Source organism: Papio anubis, chromosome 19, assembly GCF_008728515.1.
Source record: "Papio anubis isolate 15944 chromosome 19, Panubis1.0, whole genome shotgun sequence".
NCBI classification, from domain to species: Eukaryota; Metazoa; Chordata; class Mammalia; order Primates; family Cercopithecidae; genus Papio; species Papio anubis.
The window spans coordinates 49,376,759-49,402,772 of NC_044994.1; the positions used below are offsets into that span (position 1 = coordinate 49,376,759).

The 26,014-nt window shown below is 35.0% G+C and overlaps 1 protein-coding gene across 5 annotated transcripts in view; it reads left to right on the forward strand.

Annotated features, from left to right (window-relative positions):
- The window catches only part of WDR7 (WD repeat domain 7), a 405,254-nt gene that overhangs the window by 242,727 nt on the left and 136,513 nt on the right, over positions 1 to 26,014 (forward strand). For all 5 annotated transcript variants that reach the window (XM_009192785.4, XM_009192787.4, XM_003914404.3 and 2 more), the window contains one exon: positions 11,353 to 11,574. In XM_009192785.4, coding sequence (XP_009191049.1) covers positions 11,353 to 11,574 — 222 coding nt within the window. The remainder of the gene's footprint in view (positions 1 to 11,352; positions 11,575 to 26,014) is intronic.

A 26,014-nucleotide genomic window follows, 5' to 3' on the forward strand; every position in this document is an offset into this window, starting at 1 on the left:
TTTTCAGATTTGTATAATTTTACAAGCCACTAACCACTGTGTTTCTGAAATATTCCTTTTCTCATGGAAATGTGAATAATGGTCTCAGTGTTACAATTTGTAGTTTCTAAAATTTGCCTTGTGTATCAGATTCACCTTTGAAAGGTCAACTAAAGCAAAAGTGGGACATTTTTGGAGACAGTTTTTACCTGTAAGACTTCTGATTACTTAGCCGTCTTAGATACTTGGGATTACTAAAATCTCAATTTCCTTTCAAACTGAGAATGTTTGCCCTAATAGTAAAGGCAAAGAAAAAAAGTAACTTGTTATTCAGGAAGAGAATAAAGGGAAATCTAAGATGATGCAGATGGTGGGAAAATAGGTATAGAACAGGATCTTTGTGAGAAATAAGAAATTGTTTCATGAATTACTCAAAAAACATGTGAATTGCCCTCAAAGCTTAAGATTTATGATTATCAAAATAATTGACACACCTTCAGAGAAGTGATTATATTATTTCTTTGAAAATGAGAATCATTTTAGAGTGGTTATATATTTTGCATTTATCTGATTTAATGGAAAATAGCTTTGTCTATTTTGTCAAATGTACACACACATAATACATGTGTATACAAGAGGCATTATTTCAGAATGGCTTAATCAGCAGCTACAGAAAGAAATATGCATTTGCAGAAACTATTGTGTTCCAGCAGGGGGCTATCGTGCATACATACAAATTAATAGCATGTTTGTTTACTTCAGTTTTCAAGTGAGGGGGGAAGTAACACAGAAGCAACAGCAGCAAAAGCCTCTTAGATTTGGGGAGCAAATTCCATATGTTCTGTCAGTAGATGTGAGGAAAACATTGGCAGATGTGTCACAGAGCAACTAAAATATGTGTCTAATACAGTGGGGGAAATTCTTATGCCGCTAACACAGGATTAGTTGTACACACACTAGCTTTGATCATAATGTGAAAATTTGAAAGTAAACGTTGAAGTGCCCTATGACAGCCATTTTTAATCAGTTCATTTTCTTCATAGGAGGCAAAGAAGAAGACACAGAAAACTTAAACTTTATCTTATTGACTTTAGGTGCACAGGTTGAAATTTATGTGTTAGCCATACAACCATGTACAGTTTTATTTTTTTGTATCACTAAAATTTATTTGACATATTTTGTAGAAATTGCAGAGCTCTAAGTTATGCCAACAAATGAAAATAATATGTAATTTCATATAAGCACATTTGGTTTAGGAAAATAACTTAATTACATACATTTAGAATGGTTTGGGTCCACAACATAACATTCATCCTCCACATGAGCCTGTGAAACCTGGATTCACCACCAGGACAGCGAGATCTTGAGTCCTTTGTCCCAACCTGGATTATCACCAATCTATGTCTTTGTGTGTTCTCATTTAATAAATTTAGCTTTGAAGTATTTGACTTCAAAGACTTGGGGTACATTGGATGACTTCTGTAGCATTTTAAATTCTTTTAAAGCCAAGTTGTTTTAAAAATGAATATTAAAAGATTTTTGTTTGTTTTTAAGATTTTTTTCCTATTGTTAGCAAGCTTTTTGGAAAGACTATTGTTATATATCTGAGAAAATTTGACATTTTTATGGCATTGTACTTTATCCCTCCTTTAGCAACCCTAAGAATAGCAAGTAGGTATGGAAAATGTTTGAGCCATACATATAGGAAACAATTTATTTGCACTGTGAAAACTCCACTGAGGGCCAACATTTTTCTCATTATGATTCTAAAACATGTTTTAAAAAAATCTCAAAAGTGTACTTCTAGCTTGCTTAGGTATCATGTCTTGGTACCTTCACTAAGAATGCTGTATACTTATGTGTGCATGCATAATTATGTACATGTAATGTATGTATATGTAAATATAGAATTAACATTTGATTACCAGCATACAATGATAATTAAAAAGATAGATCTTAAAAATTGTTAACATTCCATTAGGCAGCCAGGTTAATTAATTAATTAATTAATTTAGAGATGGGATCTTACTCTGTTGCCCAGTTTGGCCTTGAACTCCTGGGCTCAAGCAATCCTCCTGCCTCAGCTTCCAAAGTGCTGGAATTACAAGTGTGAGCCACCATGCCCAACCTCAATTTGGATAGTAGTCAGGAGAAAGGTTAAGTTATTCTGATTAAAGTACATCTAAAGACAATTTGAATGTAACTCACTTTCGAAGATCTAGTTTGAAATATATTTTGATTGGCTACCTTTCACTATCATGTATCGCTTTAAACTCAGTACAGTATGCAATTTTATATATGCTTTTTATAGTCAGGGTGTGCTGATAATGCCATATCACATTTAAAATATCCTTGGGACTGAGAAAAGAGAAATAAATTAAAATGAAAATTTTGGAAGAATATTTTACTGGTCTTAGAATAGAAAGAATTATTTTGTAGCTTTATTGACTAACAGCTGTAGGGCTTTGAATGGTGTGCTCAGACTATTTATTCTAACTATATGCAGACATTGTGCATAGTAAATCGTGTCTTAATTCTGAAAGTTCGCTGGTACTCCAGAATGTCAGTATTAAATTAACAAAGTTCACTTTGCTAAGTTTGCTCTTGGTCTTTAATAATTAATCAAAATCTAATATTAGCAAATACACTTTATTGCAAATGAAACAAGGCTGTAAAGAACCATAATAGAAAGTATTTTCTAGCTTAATCCAAATTATTTTAGTCACTACATATTACCATTGAGTTTTCTGCTGTGAGATCTTGCAACTCACTGTTTTTCTAGTCATTTATGTAAAGTCTTACAAAGTCACGGTTATCTATTTTTAAAACTATGTCTTATTAAATGCAAATTGTATTTTTCAATTTGCCAGGCTGCAAATAGTGAAACCAAATTATCTTTCTATACATATGATTCTCAAACATATTATTAAATATTTAAAAGTAAAGAAACACTTTTATTGTGTATTTTTATTTATTATGAACAAATAGACATTTCTGAGCTTTCAAAGGTGTTTTAGGGTATATTGCAGTTTATACCAAATTTAGAAAATATTTATATCAATGTGAATGTCATTTGGACTCCATCTTGTGCCACAAATTTCTGGCATAAAATTATTATGTTAACACAAATCTTAATATAATGTGTTGGGTTAAAAAAAATCCTAATGATATGTTTATTTTATAGTTTATGTTTTCAACATAGTTATCTTGAAGGGAGTTCTGACTGAATTCAACTACATTATTTTGATTTTTAGTAGAAATGTACTTATATGTATGTTAAGTCAGCTGGAACAAGTATTATGACACTCATTTCTAAATAAAGAATTGAATGTTTGAGAACAGTATTTTCAGGTCAAAGCACAGTTCTGAAAGTGTATTCTCAGAGTAGTAAATTGGTGGTATCTACTTATCTAAGGTTTTAATACCTAATGCAATAATAGAGCCCCATCAATGTATGGCTAATAGCACATATAAAGTATCTGCTAGTAGTCCATCTCTCATAAAACCGCCTTTAGCCTTAATTCAAATCCATTGATTCCTATTCCAGTTAAAACCCAAGAACTTAATATGTCTTTTAATCCTTTTATTGTTAGCTAGGATAAAATTAATTTTGCCCTAGCACTGCACAAAGCCAATTAACATGATCTTTAGAGTTATTTAGTAAAGTGCTTCAAACTGTTAAATTTATCTTGACCTCTTGGTCGCACTCTCTGACTGCTTTTTAAATGAAGTAATCAATACCTCATAGCCCTTTAAATAGCTTACACTTCTCAAATATTTTACCTGTATTCTAGTTAAGCTGTAAGTAAAGTGTTTACTCCTGTTTGTGTAAATCTAGAGTCAATTATGCTAAATCTGAAGACAATTATGTACTTTTGAAAAACACTGTGTGAAGTAAATGGTTGTTTTAATCAAAATTAAAGCCTCATATTTTGTTATAAGTAACCCAATAATGAGACTGCATATCATTTTCACACAGAACATGTATTCTGTTTGCAACTTAAAATGTAGAACATTAATGTCCTTTACCATCGCATGTAGCTTCTGTTTTCCACACAGAGCTAGTTGAAGGTATTAATTTTCTTACTGTGATAGGGTGATCAACTGTCCTGTCAAGAAAATGGATCTCTATGTCACCCCTTAGCATGATTAAATGGAGGCATGTCTCTGTGAAAAAAATACCAAATTTTCATGAGACAAATGAAACTGTAGAAAGGTTTACTTGTACGGAATTATTTTATTTTTAATATCTCAAAATCTTCCATTTGGTTGTCATTTTATTTGTAGGAAAACATTGCAACTAATTACACATTTCTTCTATTAACAGAAAGTACAGGCAAGCCAATAATTTAAAGATATTTCCAAATTTGAAAAATTGTAGGAGTGAGAAATTGCCGTATTATTTTTAGAACAGTAGCAGGGATGGGCATCTCTACCTTACAGAATCACTAATCAGTCAGTGTCTCCTTTAGGGACTCCTCTGCTTGTTCTTTTTTGCCTCTTTCCTTGTTAATGAAGGGCTATCATCTTTTTAGATCTGAATGCTGACAAAAATTACATACTGTAGAATTTCAGCATCAGTAGTGTTAATTGCCAGTTGGATGGTGTTCTTATGAGCCTATGGACATGCCAACCTTTAAACTACACCAAGTGATGTATTTGACAGCTAATTAAGATTTCATATTTTGGACACTTAGCAGAGGGCACCTGTTACGATTCTTTCTATTAGCTTAGGGATAAAATTTACAAATGACTGTTTCAAAGTACACTGTTAAAACTTCCCTAAAGTCTTAATTCCTTCCCCTGGAGTGGGAGTTAAGACAAAATTGAGGCAATTAAACAAAAGGAACATAAAGAAGGTGGGGGACCAGGGATGGAGGCGGAGCTCACCAAATGCCCCTGTTGTTTCATTTCCTACTGGAAGCAGCCCATGTGTGCTTCTGTGCCCCCTCCCGCTTCAAGCAGTGGCCGTTGCAGAGGCTGAACGGCTGGGGTCAATGCCTTGCCTATTGATCAGTATCCCTGCAGTCCCTTGCTCCAGCAGCTGCTTCATTGGCTTCTTTCAGGGCCTGCTTCAGTACATTAGAATAGAAATCCATAACCAGAGCTGTGCTCATCCAAGCAGGGGAAGAAACTAAATTAAATGGTATAAAACAATCTTGGATCAGGAGTTTGTGCCAATTCATCTTGATCTAAGATGTCACACCAGGCTCTCTGTCTGAGCACCTGGGCTAGAGGCAGCCATAGTGAAAATAGATGGAGCTGCGATCATTCATTTGTCAGCTAAGGAGCAAGGCAGCGGTTAGCAATTCCCTTCTGCAGAGGTCAGCTGACAGAACAATCAGTGCAACTGCAGAATAGAGCTTTCCTTTGAACTATTGTTATGGAGCATGCTCTTGCTGAGACATGGGGGAGGGGAGCTGGGTTTGCTTCCTGTTTCAAGAATGCTATGTAAAGAGTAAAATATGTAGTACATGAATCTAGATGCAGTGCCACAGAGCTTTTCCTCCTTGTGCCTGTTCTTATACATAAACAAAATTGGTTTTAAATGCATATCCTGAGATACAGATTATCAAAATGTTAAATATCACTTTTTCTAGAATTAAGGTCCTTCTAAACACAGAAGGCAATGATTATTGATTTTTTTTCTTCTTAGTATGGTGATGCATTTAGGTGGTTTCTTCCCTTTAGTTACCATAGCTATCACAGATTGGTGTCATACTTTGAATCTGTAATAGCATACACCTGCTAATACTTTTTTACTGGCATTTCCTCTCTGTCTTTAAAAAGCTAGAAAATTTCCATGAAGAGAGAGAAATGCATACTTTGGTATCAGACTAGAAGATATTTTAAATATTAATTTAAAATATTTTTTATAAGAAATATAATTCACAAAATATGATTTATCATGACAAAATAATTTGTAACATTGGAGGAGCATCATTATTAATCAACCTGCATGTGATCAGAAATATCCTATACAAAATCCACCAAATTAAGAAAATGGGTCATAACTAAACTTTTACATGAGCAATCAGAATAGTTTTAAAGATAAATCTATTATCTGTGGGCTCCTTTTTGATTTTTTCTTTCTATACACTACCTAAAAGTGAATGGCAAACATCCAGAACTAACTTAAAGAAAAAATAAAGTATGATGTGCAGAAGCTAAGAAACCATAACAGCAACAACAAGAAATCTTTTTTATACTCATAATTGCACCAAATATTTTAGGAATCCAAGTAAATAATACTCCGGTGTTACCATCTTAGTTTTCTAGATAACCAACTCACCTTTTTCCCTTATATACTTTAATGCCACTTTCTCACTTTCAATTATTAGATTCTTTATAATATCCTATAATTTCCATTTCTTAGACTCAACTAGGTCTTCTTGCCAACATCCAGATTTTTTTGTGCCTTTCAGCACAGCTAAACAATGGAATTTAAAGTGTATACTATAAAGTCATGTCCTCCAGAAGTTTTTTAAAGTCAGCTTCTGGAAAGGCTGTATCTACTTTTGTTGCCAGGGTTGTTTTGTTCTGTTTTGTTCTGTTTTGTTTTAATCAGTATTTTTTAAAAGAACTTAGGCTATGTCATCTCAAAATTTTCTGCCATATTTCCATCTTCTCAGACCTCACCGTGTATTGTAAAGCTCTCCACTTCCTGTGTCTTCTGTTTAACATCACAGAACCAAATCCACTGTAATCTCTCATCTTGATTTCTGCAGTACCCCCAAGTGATCACCCCGCTTCTAATATTCTTTATACTATGCTTACAGTAGATTTTTGAAACCCTAAATCTAATTAAGCTGTTCTGTAGTTTAAAACCCATCTTGCATACCTTCCCACTGTTTATGGGATACAAATTGGAATGTGCATATGACTTACAGAATCATATATAATCTGACCCTTGCCTGCCTCTCCTACCTCATTTTCTGCAGTTCTCCTCTAGGGTTATAGAGTTCCAGCCAACTTACCTGTCCTTGAAATAGAAATCCACAGACTCCTTCATGCTTTAAGTTCTTAAACATAACGTTTTTTCGATCCAGAAAGTTCTCATTGGTTCTGTAACCTACACATTTCCAATGCCTGTTTAGTAGCCCTTAAGTTCAATGAGGGCAGGGCTTTACTTTTCTTAACTGTATTAATTTTTATGTAGCCTAATGCCAGGCATACACAAGACCTGCAATTCTTACATGTTGAATAACTGAGTTCAATAATGGATGGAATGAACTGCCACCACCATTGGTTCTTATTGTTCTTCACCTGATCATTGTGAGTCTTCTTTTGGTTTTCGTTGATACCAGTCTTGTTTGACCTCACAATTCATCCACCATACTGCCACTACCATGATCCAACAGTGAAGGAATGTAACATCACCACCTTATACAAAACTATTCAATGGCTTTCGGTTAGCTATAGGTTAGAAGTCTTCAGCTTGCCCTACATTAGCTCTCGTGGTTTGGCACCTCTTTAGTTTGCCTTACCTCCAGTAATACAGAAGGACAAAGTACAATAAATAGATAAAATGAAACTAAATACCAAAAACTATTCAGAGGGCCTTGCTGCTAATTTCCGGGTTGGCATACTGAGCTTTGAGTGACCTTTGTTATACTCATTTAATCAACATATAGTGCAAAGAACTGAAAGTGGCCAGAAAAATTGGGTGGATTAATATTAGAAAGAGCAGAAAGCTGACCTCCAATCAAGATGGCTCCAGGAGTTCACTTTTTTAATCCTTCTGTGCCAAATACATGCTATGATGGATAAAATATACAAAGAGAAAACCAAAGAGACATAACTAGGCTCAAAAAAGGTATCTCTGTGGACCAGTAATGAAATAGAAATGTAATGATCTGGACCGAAACCATTAGCTGCTTTCCAGAAGCAGGCTTTTGGCTCCTATGAGCTAAAGAGGACTTAAAATACATCATGAATAAAGTTTAAAGCCAGGAGCTTGGCTATGGCTTCCTCAGTTCCTGAAAGGACATCGAAAAGATCTGAGTGCATTGCTACTCAGAAAGGGATTGATAAAGAAGAAGAGGGAAATGCATGTATTAAATATGTGACTGGCAATGTTAACCATAATGTAAAATAGTAAAAATAAGTGAGTGCTATTCAACATAGAAACTAGAAGCAAAACAGAGAGAAGAAAGAGATAATCTAAAGACAGTAGAAGGAGAAATAATAAAAATAAGAGCAGAAATTAATAAGATAGAAAGCAATAATACAAAAGATCAAAACCAAAGTACTTTTTAAAACTAATTTGAGGCTGGGCACAGTGGTTCATGCCTGTAATCCCTGCACTTTGGGAGGCAAAGGCAGGAAGATCACTTGAGGCCGGGAGTACGAGACCACCTTGGGAAACATAGTGAAACTCAGTCTATACAAAAATAAAAATAAAAACCAAAACAAAAATAATCTGATAAAACATGTATTTCCAGCAAAACTTTAAAAAAAGCATGAAAAATAATATTAGAGAAGGTATAAATGCACAATGTTTAAAGGACCCATAGCTGCTGCTGTACTTGAGTTTTTTTAATCATATAGAGAACACTGTAAATAATTTCATACCAATAAATTTAAAAATGTAGATGAAATAGATAATTCTTTTAAAATTATAATCTGCCAGAAATGACTCAAGAAGAAGAAAGTCAAACTAAATAAGGAGCTATTAAATAATATGAATTCATAATAAATATTCCTTCCTTCATCCTGCTACTTTTGCCACCATATCCTACCCTCTGACTCCAGACAGGGAGTGTCTTGAGATGCAGACTCTTAATAGTTTCAGAGGAGAACTTTCATGAAACTTCAAGAATCCTTCAACTGGTTTCAAGGAATGATGGAAGGGGAACCTCAGGGACTGAGAGAGTGAACGTTACTTAACTGATTTTTTGAGGCTTGTATTATGTTGATACTAAGTGTAGAATATGAAAAGAGAATTATAAACCAATCTCACTTATGGGCATGGATATAAAAAAAGCCTATTAGCAAATTTAGTTCAGGATCTGTCTGTTGGTGTGTTTATCTGTTGGTGTCATCAATCTGTCACTGCTTATCCATGCATACGTTTGTTTATCCAGGGTTTACCCCAGATATGGAAGCATAGTTCAAGGCCAGAAAATAGATTAATTTATTTTAGGTAACATTGATATAATTATATAATAGATATAAAATTTGACAAAGTCAGAATTGTGGTGGCCTTTAGGGCAGGAGGGCAAGGCAGTGAGGTGAAGACACAGTCCATGGTGGGCTTTGATAATACCCAGGTTAGTTAGTTACTTTATAAAAATTGGAAACCTTTGGAAAAACATCAGTATTTTATAAAGTTCATTAGTTGTATACATGTTCGTCATGATTTCTTTATATATTTTCTACTAATTCTGTGGATGCTTATAATATTGCATAATAAATATCAAGCAAAAAATAATGGTGGACTATCTTTAGAATAGAGTAGAACTAAAAAAGGGCAGAACTGTATAAGTCTTAAAAAACGTAGCAAGAGTGAGGTTAAGAAAGGAAATTTTAAGAAGTAATATTATGTATTAGATAATTCCTATTATTCCCTTTTTATTGATATTCTAATAAATATATAAAATTGTTTTAATTATTTTTGGGTATCCTTCTAATCTTTCTTCTGAATATAAAACTATGCTGAGCTTTGCTGCAGTAACAAGTATTTCTTCAAATATCTGATTGCTGTTTTGCATTCTGGGCCATATTGGATGAAATAATCGTCCTTCTTCTCCACGTGTGGCCCATCCCTCTTATTGCCTGGAAAACTTACCCATTGAGTCTTAAATCCAATGTACTCTCTTTTTTTCATGCACTTGTGAGATTCTTAGAAAACTGAACTGTTTATTTTCATGCTAGTAATTTTCTGATCCAAAGTAGATGCCCAATAAATATTTGTGAAGTTAATGGGCAAATTAATAAATTACTAAATGAGCAATCTTTCTAAAAAAACAAATGTATTGAAATAAGACTTATGTTCTGTAAAATTCATCCTTTTAAAATGTTGAATTCAGTGATTCTTAGCATATTTGGGGTTGTGCAGATATTACCTCAATCTAATTTTAGAACACTTTCGTTACTCCCTAAAACTAGTACTAATTAGCCATTGTTAACCATTTTACCCCCACTCCAGCCAACCACTAATCTGCTTTCTGTCTCTATGGATTTGCCTATTCTGAACATTTCATATAAATGGAATCATACAATATATGGTCTTTTGTGACAACTTCTTCCCCTTAGCATAATGTTTTCAGCATCATTCATGAGGCATGTATCAGTACTTCATTTGTTTTTTATTGCTGAGTAATCTAATTTTGTATGGATATACTTTAGTTGGTACAAAAGTAATTGTTGTTTTTGCCACTGAACGTAATGGCAAATAGTGCGATTACTTTGGCACCAACCTAATGCATTTTCTTTATTCTTCAGTTGATGGGCATGTGAGTTGTTTCCAAGGCTATTTTGAATAATGCTGCTGTGAGCATCCATGTACAAGTCTTTGTGTGTACATGTGTGTCATTTCTGTTTGGGAGATACGTTGGAGTGGAATTGCTGGGCCACATGGTAACTCTATGTCTAACCTGTTGAGGAACTGCCAAACTGTTTCCAAAGTAGTTATGCCATTTTTATCGTGCTCAACAACAAAGCATGAGGCTTTCCATTTCTGTGCGTCCTCAACAGCACTGTAATGGTCTTTTTTATTGCAGCCATTCTAGTGAATGTGAAGTAGTATCTCATTGTGGTTTTGCTTTGCATTTTCCTAATGATTAATGATGTTCAGCATCTTTTCATGTGCATATTGATCATTCATGTAACTTTGGAAAAATATCTATTCAGATTTTTCTTCTTATTGAGCCATAAGAGTTTTTGTATATTCTGGAAATAATTTTTATTAGATAGATGATTTGACAGTAGTTTCTCGAATCTGTGGGTTGTCTTTATCCTTTCTCGATTCTGTCTTTTCAAGCACAAAAGTTTTTAGTATTGATGAAATCCTATGTAAAAATTTTAAAAAATTACTCATGCTTTTGGTCTCATATCTAAGAAATCATTATATAACCCAAAATTACAAACATATACATCTATGTTGCCTTCTTACAGTTTTTTTGTTTTAGCTTTTATATGTAGGACTATGATCAATTTTCAGGGTTTTTTTTTTTTTTTTGGAAGGTTAGAGATAGGGGTCTGTCTAAATTCATTCTTTTGCATGCGAGTAACCATTTTTGTCCTAGTGCCATTGGCTGAAAATACTATTCTTTCCTGAATGTGCAGTCTCGAATGTTTTTCTAATCGTATATCTTTTTTTTTTTTTGTATTGATTTGTTTTAAATTGAGATTCTATGTTTTGGTTTTCAGGTTGCTTATCAAGTGTCCCACAAATGAAAAAAATTTCTACATCTTATGAGGAAAGACGGAAGCAAGCTACTGCTATTGTTTTACTTGGCGTAATAGGAGCTGAATTTGGTGCTGAAATTGAACCTCCTAAACTATTGACCAGACCTCGAAGCTCTAGCCAAATTCCTGAGGGATTCGGATTGACTAGTGGTGGATCCAACTACTCGCTGGCCAGACATACTTGTAAGTTTTAAAATTTCTAATGCTGATCTGTTGCTTCTTAGTACATATTATTTGTCAGCAAAAATCTCATAATATTGAATATATCCTGAGTTTTAGCTCATTTAGATTGCTTGCATGAAGTTAGAAAGCAGTACAATCTGGCACATTTCCCATTAGTTACAGTAACCTGAACTCCTTTTTAAAAGTTAAAACATCGTCTTTTAAATGCTTTTCTTAAAATAACACATTTCTGACCTTTGTATTTTTGCACTGTTAGTCAAGATTTTAGCCAGAATTTATGAAAGCTAGATTCAAGTTAAAGCTTTTAAAATAATTTCTGGAAAACGATGCAATTTGTTCTGAATGTGGTTTGAAAAGTCAGGGGTGGGGTGGAACACCAATCATTTCTTTTGAAAAGAAAATATATTCATTCTCCTTTCAATAAATAAATGCTCAAACATATTTGTTAAATTAATGTGCATATTAATAAATTTGCATATGTAATAATACATATAAATAATACATGTGTTTATGAAAAAGAGCATACATGATGAATTATGAATTACCCCTGTAATTTAAAAAAATTCCAGTAACAGTTTTTAAATGACTATAGACTATAACAATCAAAATTCAAAGGGCTGTGTCATTCTACTGTCTTTGGTTCTGTGCTTGGTATGTTAATAATAGGTAAGGGTGCTTTAAAATAAGCTCTTTTGGTTCTTCAGTGTCAGAACTCCTTTCAGTAAGGTCAAAGTGTCATGTGGCACCATATGGCAAAATTATTTCCAATAAATTGTGTCCTCTTAAGGAACAAATGTGGTCCAACTGAATACATCACAAAATATTCTTGTAGAACAAAATGGAATAGACCCCTTTGCTTTTTTGGCCTTTAAGCAAGAGAAAAAGATGCATGTTACTTTGTTATTTATGACAGCAGTGAACTTCACTGGACCATTGTCACATACTCTTGCTGTAAAACTGAGGGCCATGTTAGTGACTTTTATTATGGAAGCCCTTCAGTAGACTTAGCTGCCCCTCCTATAACTGTTTTCTGAAAGACCTCATTCAACAAATACTTAGTGATAATCTCTTTATCTCAATTTGAGAATCAGAGTAATAAAATTTAAATTTAAACAATACCACCAACAACCACAGTAATGCAACTATTTTGAGCACTATTTTTTTTAGCTCTTTACATTCATTAACTCACTTCATCCTCATGATACCCTGTAAAGTGGATCCCTCTTATCTCCATTTTATGCATAAAGCTGGTGGGGCGTAGAGAGATTTAGTTAACCTGGCAAGGATGATACCTTTGGCAAAGGAGTTTTTGTTTCCATCTAGTCTGTTGTTCCAGAGCTCATGAGCTCATGCTTTTGACCATTATGCAAACTGCTGCTGTCCAGTGGCTCCCAGTTGGAAAGGGCTTAATGACTAATACGTGCTATAACTTTGCAATTTATTTATTTATTTTATTTTATTTTTTGAGACAGAGTCTGTCTCTGTCACCCAGATTGGAGTGCAGTGGCGTGGCCTTGGTTCACTGCAACCTCCTGCCTTAGCCTCCTGAGTAGCCAGGATTACGGGTGTAGGCCACCATGACTGGGTAATTTTTGTATTTTTCGTAGAGACGGGGTTTCCCCATGTTGGCCAGGCTGGCCTCAAACTCCTGGCCAGAAATGATCCACCCACCTCAGCCTCCCAAAGTGCTGGGATTACAAGCATGAGCCACCACTCCTGGCTATAACTTTACAATTTAGAAAACACTTTCCTTCCTGTCTTTCCTCTCATTTGACCTTCAAAATAAACTTAAGACTTCTTCAAAGTGACTCAGCCAAAAAGTAGTAAAACCTAAACCTGAACTCAAGTGTCTTGCGACCTGAGAACCATTTCCCTTCTCCACCTGGGCACATTACTCTCCCTCTACGGCCAACAACTACATGCTTACTGGCCCTTACCTCCCCACTCAGGCTTATTTATCTTTTCTCAAGTTCTTCAAGATCCCTGCTATCCAATCCTAAAACCCTGCTCAAATCTCACCATTTCTACAAAGGGCTCTTGAATTAGTTTAGCTTATCTGTCACTTCAGACAGCCCAGGACTTAACACATGTAGAGTAGGTCCTTATTTAGAAGCTTGGCATTAGACTTTAGAGGTTAATGAAACTTTGACATGATTTGGTATGGTGGCTTTCAAACTTTGTTGCTTAATATCTCCCTGAGAGTGTCAAGAAATATCTAATCCTTTGCACATTTTATGTTGACAGCAACAACTTTTTAATTGCAAAATGTATTTTCACAGTATCTTGAGGAGATTGTGAATATTGATGTTTAAGAATAAAACTTATGGCTCTTTCTAATATATTCAGTAGGATATTTAACTATTTCATATCCATCATCATCAATTTTTAATAAATACCTGAACAAACTTCTCATTATAAATCAGAAATCTTAAATCCTTGATTATTTTCTTTGAAGTGGAAATTTCTACCCTCACCGTTTTAGGGAAGGAGTTCATTAGCAAATTTAGCACCCAGAAATCAATTCCTTTAAACTACCTAGGTCTTAAAACTATCTGTGCTTCTAAAACTATCTATTCCTTGAAACTTTTAAGATACTCCCATTTGAAGAGGGTTACCTATTTTGAAGACCACTGATTAAGTCTAATACGTTTTGTGTAATTTCTCAACACCATCCTTTTGTATTTGATATTTTCCTGCAAGGAAAGTGAAAATAAATGCTGTTTCCTTTAGAATTTTTCCATTGCTTTGTACAAATATCTGTATATAAATGTAGGAACATGGTAAATTAATGAATTGCTGATTGGTTGCGTTCAGGCTCCGGGCTGGATGCTGGGTAGGTTAGTTTATATCTCATTAGCCTAGTTATGTAAAAGAGTACTGTTGTCATCACTTTTCTAACCACAGTTTATCTTTATGCAAAATACTTTTATTTGTGAATTAGCTTCTATATGATTTTTCTTTTAACTGTAATAATTTTATTTTTTAAATTTGTATCTGTTTACAGATTTTTTAAAAGTTCATGTAATCTCTCAGGTGTTTTTTTTTTTTTTTTTAATTTTCAATAGGTTTTGGAGGAATAAGTGTTGTTTGGTTACATGAATAAGTTCTTTACTGGTGATTTCTGAGATTTTGGTGCACCCATCACCCTAGCAGTGTACACTGTACCCAGTGTGTAATCTTTTATCCCTCACCCCCTCCCACCCTTTCCCCTGAATCCTGAAAGTCCATTGTATCATTCTTATGCCTTTGCAACATCATAGCTTAGCTCCCACATATGAGTGAGAACATATGGTGTTCGGTTTTCCATTCCTGAGTTACTTCACTTAGAATAATGGTCTCCAATTCCATCCAGGTTTCTATAAATGCCAACATTTCATTCCTTTTTATGGCTGAGTAGTATTCCATGGTATGTATATATACCACAATTTCTTTATCCAGTCATTGATTGATGGGCATTTTGGCTGATTCCGTATTTTTGCAATTGCGAATTGTTCTGCTATAAACATGGGTGTGCAAGTATCTTATTCATATAATGACTTATTTTCCTCTGGGTAGATACCCAGTATTGAGATTGCTAGAGTAAGTGGTAGTTCTACTCTTAGTTTTTTTAAGGAATCTCCACACCGTTTTCCATAGTGGTTGTACTAGTTTACATTCCTACCAGTGGTGTAAAAGTGTTCCCTTTTCGTAACATACACAACAACATCTATTATTTTTTGATTTTTTGATCATGGCCATTCTTACAGGAGCAAGGTGGTATCTCATTGTGGTTTTGATTTGCATTTCCCTGATAATTAGCATTTTTTCATATGTTTGTTGGCCATTTGTATATCTCCTTTTGAAAATTGTCTATTCATGTCCTTAGCTGACTTTTTGATGGAATTGTTTGTTCTTACTGATTTGAGTTTCTTGTAGGTTCTGGATATTAGTCCTTTGTCAGATGTACAGATTGTGAAGATTTTCTCCCACTCTGTGGGTTGTCTGTCTACTCTGCTGGTTGTTTCTTTTGCTGGGTAGAAGCTTTTTCGTTTAATTAAATTCCATCTATTTATCTTTGTTTTTATTGCATTTGCTTTTGGGTTTTTGGTCATGAAGTCTTTGCCTAAGCCAATGTCTAGAAGGGCCTGAGAACCACACTCCCATCCCCCACTGCAGCCGCAGCAAGCCCCGCCCAAAGAGAGTCTGAGCTCAGACATGCCTAATCCTGCCCCAACCTGATGATCTTTCTCTACCTGCCCTGATAGCAAAGATAAAGGACATAATCATTTGGAAGCTCTAGGGGCCTACCCACCACCTGATCCTCCCTATACTACCACAGCTGATGCTCTCTTGAAAACACCACCTCCTGGCTAAAAGACAAACAACACAAAACTGGTGCAATAAAACTACAACTAAGGACACTCACAGAGTCTGTTTCACTCCCTGGCCGCCTCCACTGGAGCGGGTGCTGGTATCCAAGGCCGAGAAACCAAAGACGGTTCACATCACAGGTCTCTGTGCAGACACGCCTCAGTCCCAGCCCAGAACCTGGTAGCTCCTCTGGGTGTCTGAACCCAGAAGAGAAATAACCACTACAGTTTGGCTCTCAGGAAGCCACATCCACAGGGGAAGGGGGAGAGCACTACATCAAGGGAGCACCCCATGGGACAAAAGAATCTGAACAGCAGCCTTGAGCCCCAGATCTTCTCTCTGACATAAACTACCCAAATAAGAAGGAACCAGAAAAACAATTCTGATAGTATGACAAAACAAGGTTCTTTAATACCTCCAAAAGATCATACTAGCTCACCAGCAATGGATCCAAACCAAGAAGAAATTTCTGAATTGGCAGAAAAAGAATTCAGAAGATCAATTATTAAGTTAATCAAGGAGGCACCAGAGAAAGGTGAAGTTCAATTTAATGAAATAAAAAAAAATTATATAAGATATGAAGGGAAAAATCTTCAGTGAAATAGCATAAATAAACAGTCACAACTTCTGGAATGAAGGACATGCTTAGAGAAATGTGAAATACACTGGAAAGTCTCAGCAATAGAATTGAACAAACAGAAGAAAGAACTTCAGAACCCGAACACAAGGTTTTTGAATTAACCCCATCCAACAAAGACAAAGAAAATAATTTTAAAAGTTTTTAAAAATGAACAAAACCTCCAAGAAGTTTAGCATTATGTTAAATGACCTAAGACCTAAATTACCTCTTCTGTTTAAACCTAAGAATAATTGGTGTTCCTGAGGAAGAAGGGGAATCTAAAGGTTTGGAAAACATATTTGAGGGAATAATTGAGGAAAACTTTCCCACCCTTGCTAGAGATCTAGACATCCAAATACAAGAAGCTCAAAGAACACCTGGGAAATTTATCACAAAAAGATCATGACCTAGGCACATAGTCATCCGGCTATCTAAAGTCAGGATGGAGGAAGGAATCTTAAGAGCTGTGAGGCAAAAGCACCAGGTAACCTATAAAGGAAAATCTATCAGATTAACAGCAGATTTCTCAGCACAAGCCCTACAAACTAGAAGGGATTGAGGCCCTATCTTTAGCTTCCTTAGCCAATTAGCGGCCAAGAATTTTGTATCCAACAAAACTAAGCTTCGTAAATGAAGGAAAGAGAAAGTCTTTTTCAGACTAACAAATGCTGAGAGAATTTGCTACTACTAAGCCAGCACTACAAGAACTGCTAAACGGAGGTCTAAATCTTGAAACACACCAAAATAGAACCTCCTGAAAACATAAATCTCACAGGACCTACAAAACAAAAATAAATTTAAAAAAAAAAAAACAAGGTATTCAGGCAGCAAAAAACACAATGAATAGAATAATACCTCATATCTCAATACTAACATTGAATGTAAATGGCCTAAATGCTCCACTTAAAATATGCAGAATGGCAGAATGGATAAGAATTCACCAACCGAGTTTCCGCTGTCTTCAAGACACTCACGGAACATGTAAGGACTCATATAAACTTAAGCTAAAGGGGTGAAAAAAGATATTCCATGCAAATGGACATCAAAAATAAGCAGAAGTAGCTATTCTTTTATCAGACAAATTTTAAAGCAACAGCAGAAAGACAAAGAGGGACATTATATAATGATAAAAGGACTTGCCCAACAGGAAAATATCACAATTTTAAATATATATACACCTCACACTGGAGCTCCCAAATTTATAGAACAATTACTACTAGAACTAAGAAATGAGATAGCAACATAATAATAGTGGGGGACTGGGGGACTTCAATACTCCACTAACTGTGATAATTTTATTTGAAAATTGTTACTACTATCACTAGAAAAAGAGGAAAGAATTAGGGGGAAAGAGGGATTTGAAAAGCCGTGACAGAGTAGAAACAGATTTTTCAAAGAAATCTTGGGAACTGAAGGGCCTTAATACTGCTCATTTGGATTGGATTGTTAAAAGACAGGAAGCGGAACTATATATATTTAAGGGGGTTCTGGAGTGTATTTCTGGCCTGAGCTCACCCTGGGCTGAACTGCACTATGGGGAGGGACTTTTGCATGGTTTCTCCTCAACTTTCCCAATGAAGATAAATAAAATTTATGCAAACCTTTTAAATATTTCAGTGTTTTTGAACCTGGCCTGTTCTTTGAGCATTTTGGATAAAGGACTAGATATGAGAAGGGAAGACTGCAATGCTTCTTAGTAAATTCTATTTATGAGAGATTTTGGGGAGTTTCTAGCAGGCAAGGAATAGTGTATCAGAATGAATGATATAGTACCTCGTAGAACCAATTTAAAATGTGTAGAATGTCCTTGATATTTTTTTTCCTTTCTTGTTCTTAGCCTATTTTATTTGAACTGTTATAAAAATATTTTAGAAGTAATCATGGATTTGCTTTTAACTTTATCCCATTAACCTATTTTTTTTTTTTTTTCTCAGAGGTCTTAAGCTCCTTGATGGTAACTTTGCCTACCACAGGGATTTTCAAGATCTTTCTTATTTGAATTGGGATGTCTTAATTAAATTTAAATTTGTCAGTTTAAATCTTGCTCTCCTGTTTGAAAAGAATTAGATGTCTAAATGATCCTGTGTCTTACATGTACTCTTTTTTGATCAGTCATGTGTAATATTAACCTATTATAATGTTAACCTGCTGGAATCTGTTATATGTATTACCATATTTGTTTATGTGGCATTTAGAATGCATTGCTACCATTAAATATTTACTCTTTATGGCATCCTATTGAATGAGATAATAATTATTATCCTCATTTTGAGATAAGGCCGTTAAGATATAATATTTAATGAACTTTAATTGCTAATGTAGTTACAGGCATAGATAGTGAGTTCTTACCCTCCTCCTGAAGCATTCTGTGCAAACTCATAGTGTAGTGAAACCCCAGTTATCCACATTGATGGGAGGAAAGAATGACACTGATGCGTATTTCAAAAGCCATACTTAGTTTTGTAACGTATCTTATAGTTTTTTGAACATAGATGAATCTTTTGTGGGAGTTACACTTTACATATATTGAAATCACATATTGAAGACAAAGCTGAAGGACTCTGAAGATTAATGAGAAGCCTAGATTAGGCTAGCGTTACATCGTACCCTTGGGTAAGCTATGTATCCCTCTGGGTTGCAGCATTCTCTTGCATAAAATAAAAGGCTGGAGCTATGCTGACTTCAAAAGTTCTTTTGGTCCAAATAGTCTTCTGCTCCTGAAGTGAAATACAAAGCATTCCAGGAAATTCATCTCCTTCATCACCTTCCCATTTTCCTCTCCACGCAGGGATGGCTGCTGTCTTGTTTTATATTAGCACACTTCAGTTTTTTTTCTGCATTTTTATTCCAACCCACAAATAAGGCATTATTAGAATGTTTTAAGGTATTATTTATGGCATTACCTTATAGGTCTTTTGGTTCATTCTTTCATTGGGTCTCTTCTGCTCACTTTATAATAGTGGAATTATGCTAGCACATCTGTAGTAAATTCCATTTTGCTCTCTCATTAGCTTTTTGACTTTGGGCAAGTGTCAAAAGTCATTTCCCAAGGCAGCTGACTCCGAGGCAGATTTGTGTGCATGGGTATTCTTAGGATCAATATCTATCTTTAGGGGAGTGAAACAGGATTAGGCAGAGGGGTGACGTTGAATTGTGTTTTAGTTACATAGAAGGCCTCAGTTGATTTTGGGGAACTGTGGAGCTGGGATGACCTTCAGACTTGTCCTGAATTAGTCATTGGATTGGGAAAGGGTTGGGAGGCCTAGGAAGGGGGTGTAACTTTGGATAAGGCAGCTTTCCTTATCCTAAGGCAAAGCCCACAGAGGAATTCCACTGAGACTTGTCAGCCACAGACACCCCCAAGAACTTAGAGGAGTGGGGACTTCAGTCATGATGGGGAGGAGATGGGCAACCTCGCCAGCTTCCTCTGCAGCATGCTACTAACTTACGTGTGTCCCAATGCCCTTTCTATGTTAACAAATGGAGAGAGGAAGAAACCATCATTTATTTAACACCTTTTTAATTCCAACTCCATACATATCTCTTGTTACCCTGAAAGACATTTTTGTCCAACACTTAGCACAATATGAGGCACGTTAATAATAGCTGATCATTGACCATTTACTCTTTGCCAGACATTTTGCTGTATACTTGACATGTATTATTTTATTTATTCTTTTAGTCCTATCAAATAAGTACCATTGCTATCCTCATTTATCAGATGAAGAAACTGAAGCTTTGCTTCGTACCGCCAAATATATTTACTAAAAGATTTGTGAAATTGGATTAAACTTTCTTTGTGCAGACAAAAAATTGAGGGCATAGGTTAAACTTTTTTAAATGATTACACTGCTAAAAAGTACCAAGCCTGGACTTAAACACCTGTGTTCCAACTCTAAAGCAGCATATTTTCACCATTTCACATATTTTTGTGTCACCTGTGAATATGGTCAACTGTGAATATGGACATCTACTGAAGCTTTCATTTAGGACTGCTGTTGCTGTGGATATGCATAGACATAAAACATTGGCATATCTGGGCTTTGGGAATGACTTTCTTCTTTGGTGTGAGATACACTAGAGGTAATTAATTGTTTCCCACAGTGAGTCTTTAGAAATACTACAATGCTGGCCAAGGTACGTGATCTACCTGCCATTACTTGGAAAATGCCAGATTTATGTGCATTTGTGGGGGTTTTTTCCCCCCTAGGAAAAGGATGCACAGATTCTGTGAAGTTCTCAAAAGAAGGCCATTAAATAACAATGGATAAGAACCACTGCAGGAGTTTGTTGAAATAATTGCTTACCTGTTATTATGACTTTTTAAAACAATATAGTTGCAGATGAGTTCAGCCACAATACTGCACCACTAAGTGGAAGCCTCAGTGCTATCTAAGGGATATTGTAATTCTGTGAACTTGTATTTCAGTTTTTATATTGTTCTGATGCTGTTTGGTTTTTATTTGGTTGTAGTGTACTTTGTGAAAATGATCCCTCAAGTACTCCCTGTGCTTTTTAATCATGCATATTTTATTTAATGAATAGGTTAATATAGGTAGAGATTGATTTTATAATGAATTTATTTCCTAGATTTTAAGAGAAGAAAGTGAAGCCAAATTTCAAATGTTTTATTAACAAGCTTACTACAATGCCACAGAATTGCAATTAATAACAAAACTAGTGGTAGTTGTAAGTTATGTAGAACATAGCAACAATGACAAGCCATTTGCAAGGATAAGCAATAGCAAAATAATAGATATTCTCACCATTCACAAACAGTTATCAGATTGTGTTGCTGAACGGCTGCTGTGGCTATAGAGATTGCATTTCTGTTCGATTTCCTTTGTGTTTCCAACTTGGCCATCCTGGCACTTGGAATGAATCTGGCCTTCCTCTCTGGCTCCTTACTCTCTTCTCTGACTTGTTTGTTCTCAGTACACTAACTCAGCATCCCATGTTCCTTACCACCACCTCTCACTTGTATTTTTATCTTTGAAAATCATCCTGGTTGCAGATGCCACTGGACTTACATCACCATTACATCTGTGTTTAGACAGTGACTCTTCACTTCAGCTATGTACTCAAATGACTTGCAGAGTGTTTTTAAAATATGAGTATCAGAACATTTAGGTAGCCCTTCCTGTTCAGAAAGCCAGAGGTGGGATTCAGGCATCTGTATTCTTTTTAAAGCTTCATATGTAATTTTGATGTGTAGCCAGAGTAGAGAAGCCCAGTCAAATCTAGAATCTTTTATAGTTATTTTAAATTGAGTATTTTATGGTAGCTGTAGTCATTAAACTGCGTTAATGCACAAATTGTTCCTTTTCTTTACATTTTCAGTGGAAAACATAACGGGAACTAATCAGAGTGAATAAAAATGACATTTATACTACTTTCAGAACTAATGCTTTAGGTAGTTCAGCCTTTTTATTGTGATTTTGTCATTTGGGAACCAGAGCTTGGTTTTGAATCTTAGTATCACCATATCATAACTCTGTGGCCTTGAATACTTTGTGGCTCGGTTTCCTTAACTAAGAAACAGGAATAACATATAAGAGTAGCACCTACCTCACAGAGTTATTGTAAGGATTAAGTAAATCAATGCATGAAAAAAATGTCTGACATATAAGTACTTATAAATGTTAGTTTCTGTTGCTGCTGTTAGATGTGTTTGTAGAAGGATAAGGAAAGGAAATAGCTCTTTAAAAATCTGTATATAGTTTTTAAATCTTCATAAGAACCCTATGAGGTAGATAGTATTATCACCATTTTGTATATAAGTAAACTGATATTCTTAAAAAATCAGGTAACTTTCTTAAAGTTATCTGTCTTATAAACAATCTGAATCCAGATGCATTTTTTCCCCAAAGCTCATGCTGTTCTTTTCTATAACATATACTGATTTTCACTGTTTGTGGTAAAGTACATTAGTTCTCAGAGGATTTGTGTAAAAATATACTTTTCTTTGGCCACATTATTATGCACATTTTGCATGTTTAAATATAACACTAAATATTTTTGTAACTATTTATATTTGGATGAATGTCTATATGTTTATTACCTTGTTTCTCATTTCAACCACATCAGCATACTAAGTTCAGATCAGATGGAAGTTTTGACTACTCATTTTGCTTTTACTTGTAAATAATGTATGTTGTATAACAGCTTTATCATTTTTAACAGCGATCTGACACTTACATTATAGACCGTGCCTGTCTTGATGATGTAATCTCATCCTACTTCTCCAAAAATAACTTTAATTTGCAACCATTTTTTGTTAAACCACTACACTAAGGACTTTGAGTTTCTCTTCCAGAAAACAAGTAATTCACACAAAGCTACTTATAAGGCCATTTCCATATAAAATGATAGACCTGTATGAAATTAATGTGATGTATTACTATTTTAACTGTAGAGTGCTTGTATTTATTTTGCCACTTGAACTTGCCTGTCTCACTTTAATTGTTCTATACCAGTTGTTCTATCTGCTTTTATACATTCCAGTAGTCCATAGCTATGCTGTGTGTTTGAAGCTGAGCATCTTTAAAGTATTTTTCTGCTGTCTGTCCTTTACATAACTCATTTTCCACACATGTTCAGCTTCATATACTTGTGTTATGTTGAGTATAATTGTACTATAGGCCACAAATCAGGAAACCATAACTGTATGTCAAACCTGACCCCCTTTCCATTTTTTTGCAAATAAAGTTTTATTGGAACACAGCCATACCCGTGTGTTTACATATGATTAATGGTTGTTTCATGCTATAATAGCAGAGTCAAGTAGTTGCTATAGAAATCAAGTAGTTGCTATAGAAATTTCTGGCCTGCAAAGCCAGAAATACTTACGGTCTGGCTTTTTACAAAAGGAAAAAGACAACAGAAAACTACCAATCCCTACTGTACATCATTAGAAAAGTCTATTAATGGTCCTTTCTTGCCATTTAATATACAAAAGGGCTTTGAGATGACTTTGATGAAGAAGATACTTCAGTAGTTAAATACAACATCTGTGTTAGTAACATTTAGATAGGTTTAGTTTAGATGAGATTACATCATCAAGACAGGGTCTATAATGCAAGTATAGATCACAGTTAAAAATGATAAAGCTGTTATGCAACATACAGTATTTACAAGTAAAAGCAAAATAGAACTGTACCCTTATAGATATTTAAGTAGTATGAAGGCTTTACAATACTTTTTTGGTCTAGAATGTGATGCAGCATGCTACAAGACTCTGCCAGCCACCTAAAGTATGTACTAGTTACTTTGATTCAGTTTTTCATTTTAATTCAGTTTTCTTGATTCTTTGTCACTGAATTGCCTTTGTAGCCAGTTTGGTAACAGGTCACATTGTTTGCTGGTGACTTTTTTTTTTTTTTTCTGCATTAGGACATTCTGGTTTCTAATTTTTAAATAAACTTGGCCTGTAGTTTTCTGACAGTTCTGCAGAGTGATTGCTTCGTATTTGTATGTCTTAATATATAAGTGCATCAGGGTCTCTGTAATTAAAGTATTTAAGTTTCTATAAGTTCAAACAATTTTATATCAAGAAAGGACCATGAACATCTAGTGTTAATCCCTCTAAGAACTGCAGCGCTTTCAATGGTTCTCTTAAAAAGCCTTTCAGTAAGAAGTATATAGAAACATTTTGTGGACTTGTTTGTAGACCCCCTGCCATGTCCTTAGAAAACACAATTTTTAAGACTTTGTTGAATGGTAGGGAGCCCAAGTCTATTTTGTTTCTTTGCCCTTAGACCTGTGTGTCAAACGTAAGTGTTCATGGACTTCTTGGTGCTACCCAATTCAACTGGGCACTGCCAGACCCAAGTCCACTAGAGGACTCGAATGTTTGTGTGAAATCAATAAATGTAGGGCTCTTTCCTTATACCTTTGGTTTTTAAATTATATTCTTCAAAGCCCTAGGGTTGGATGGGGATGGCTCAGTGACTGCCTAGACCCTTCACACTACTTCATGAACAGCAGAACTGATTTGTGCATGTGTGTTTTAGAAGTTGGAGTTTGACATCACATTGTATCTGCAAAAAATAGGGCTGGAATCCTAAAAAACCGACAAAACTTTGAAAACTAGATGTTATATAGCTTTCAAAAACTCAGTAATAATCAAAATTCTTGGTTTTCCCATCTAAACCTATTCTACTTGTGGCCTTCCCTGTCTCAGTTGATTCTTACTCATTTTTCCCAGTTTCTTAGGTTCATCCCTAACTCCTCTTTTTCTCCAACATAACACATCTAATCTATTAAGTATATCTTATTGGGTTTACTTGAAAATATATCCCAAAGTCCGCTACTTCTCACCACTTTTCCTGTTAGCATCAGGGTTGCCTACCTTCATTCTTACCCGGGTTCCTGTGAAGGCTTCCTGCCTCACCCTTTTTCCCTTCCAGCATAGCAGTTGTGGTAGTGATTCTTTAAGAACCTAATGTGGATCACATCAATCTTTGGCTCAAAATTCTGCAAGGGTCTAAAAGCCAGAGTCCTTCCGATGCCCTGAAAAGTACTATGTGAACTCAGTTTTCTCCTAGTTTTCACCTTGTTTACTCCAGTGCCCTGGCTGTTTCTCAGGCAAACTAGGCACTCCTGCTGGGACACTCTTTCCCCCAATACCTGTTTGGTTAACTCCTTCACTTCTTTTAAGCAGTTGCTCAATTTTCAACTTCTCAATGAGACATATCCAGATCACTCTGTTTAATCCTGCCAACTGCTGCCTTTCCTCCCCCATATCCAGTCCCTTGTATATTGTTCTATACTTTCTTTTTTAAACATTTGTTGCCTTCCAACCTCTTGTATATAATTTACCTATTTATAATAGTTAAGCTCTAGCAAGTCATGAATCTTCATCTATTTTGTTGAGCAATGACTGAAGTAATGAGTGAAAACTAAAGTGGTTATACATAAAGCAGCCCTTGTAGTATCTTACATTTTAACTCAAACTGTCTCTTTTATTATGTAACTGTTGAGATGAGTTTGCTAATCTTTTTGAAAGTGTATTGTCTGTTAACCTGGACACTGATGGTATGATATATTATCCAATATAAAAAGCATACAAGTAGTCAAAGGAAAAAATACATGATTGTTTCAACAGAAGTAAAAAATAAAAAAGATGTTTTTAAAATTCAGTATCTTTTCAAGATAAGGACTCTTAATAAACAATGAGTAGAAAAACTTTCATTAGCATGATACAGAATATTAAGCTGAAACTAAAAGCTACGTCATCTTCAATTGGTTCACATTAGATATATTCTAACAAGTAACATGTTAATGGTATTATTTAACATGGGCATTTTAGCAAATGTAGCAAAATAGGAAACAAGAGTTATCAATATTGAACAACTTGTAATTGTATATTTGGAAAACCAAGGATATCCAGGTGTCAATCAGCAAGATAAATAATCAAAAATGAAAAATTTCTCTGTCTACTAGTGAATGAAGTAGAAAATGTAAAAAAAT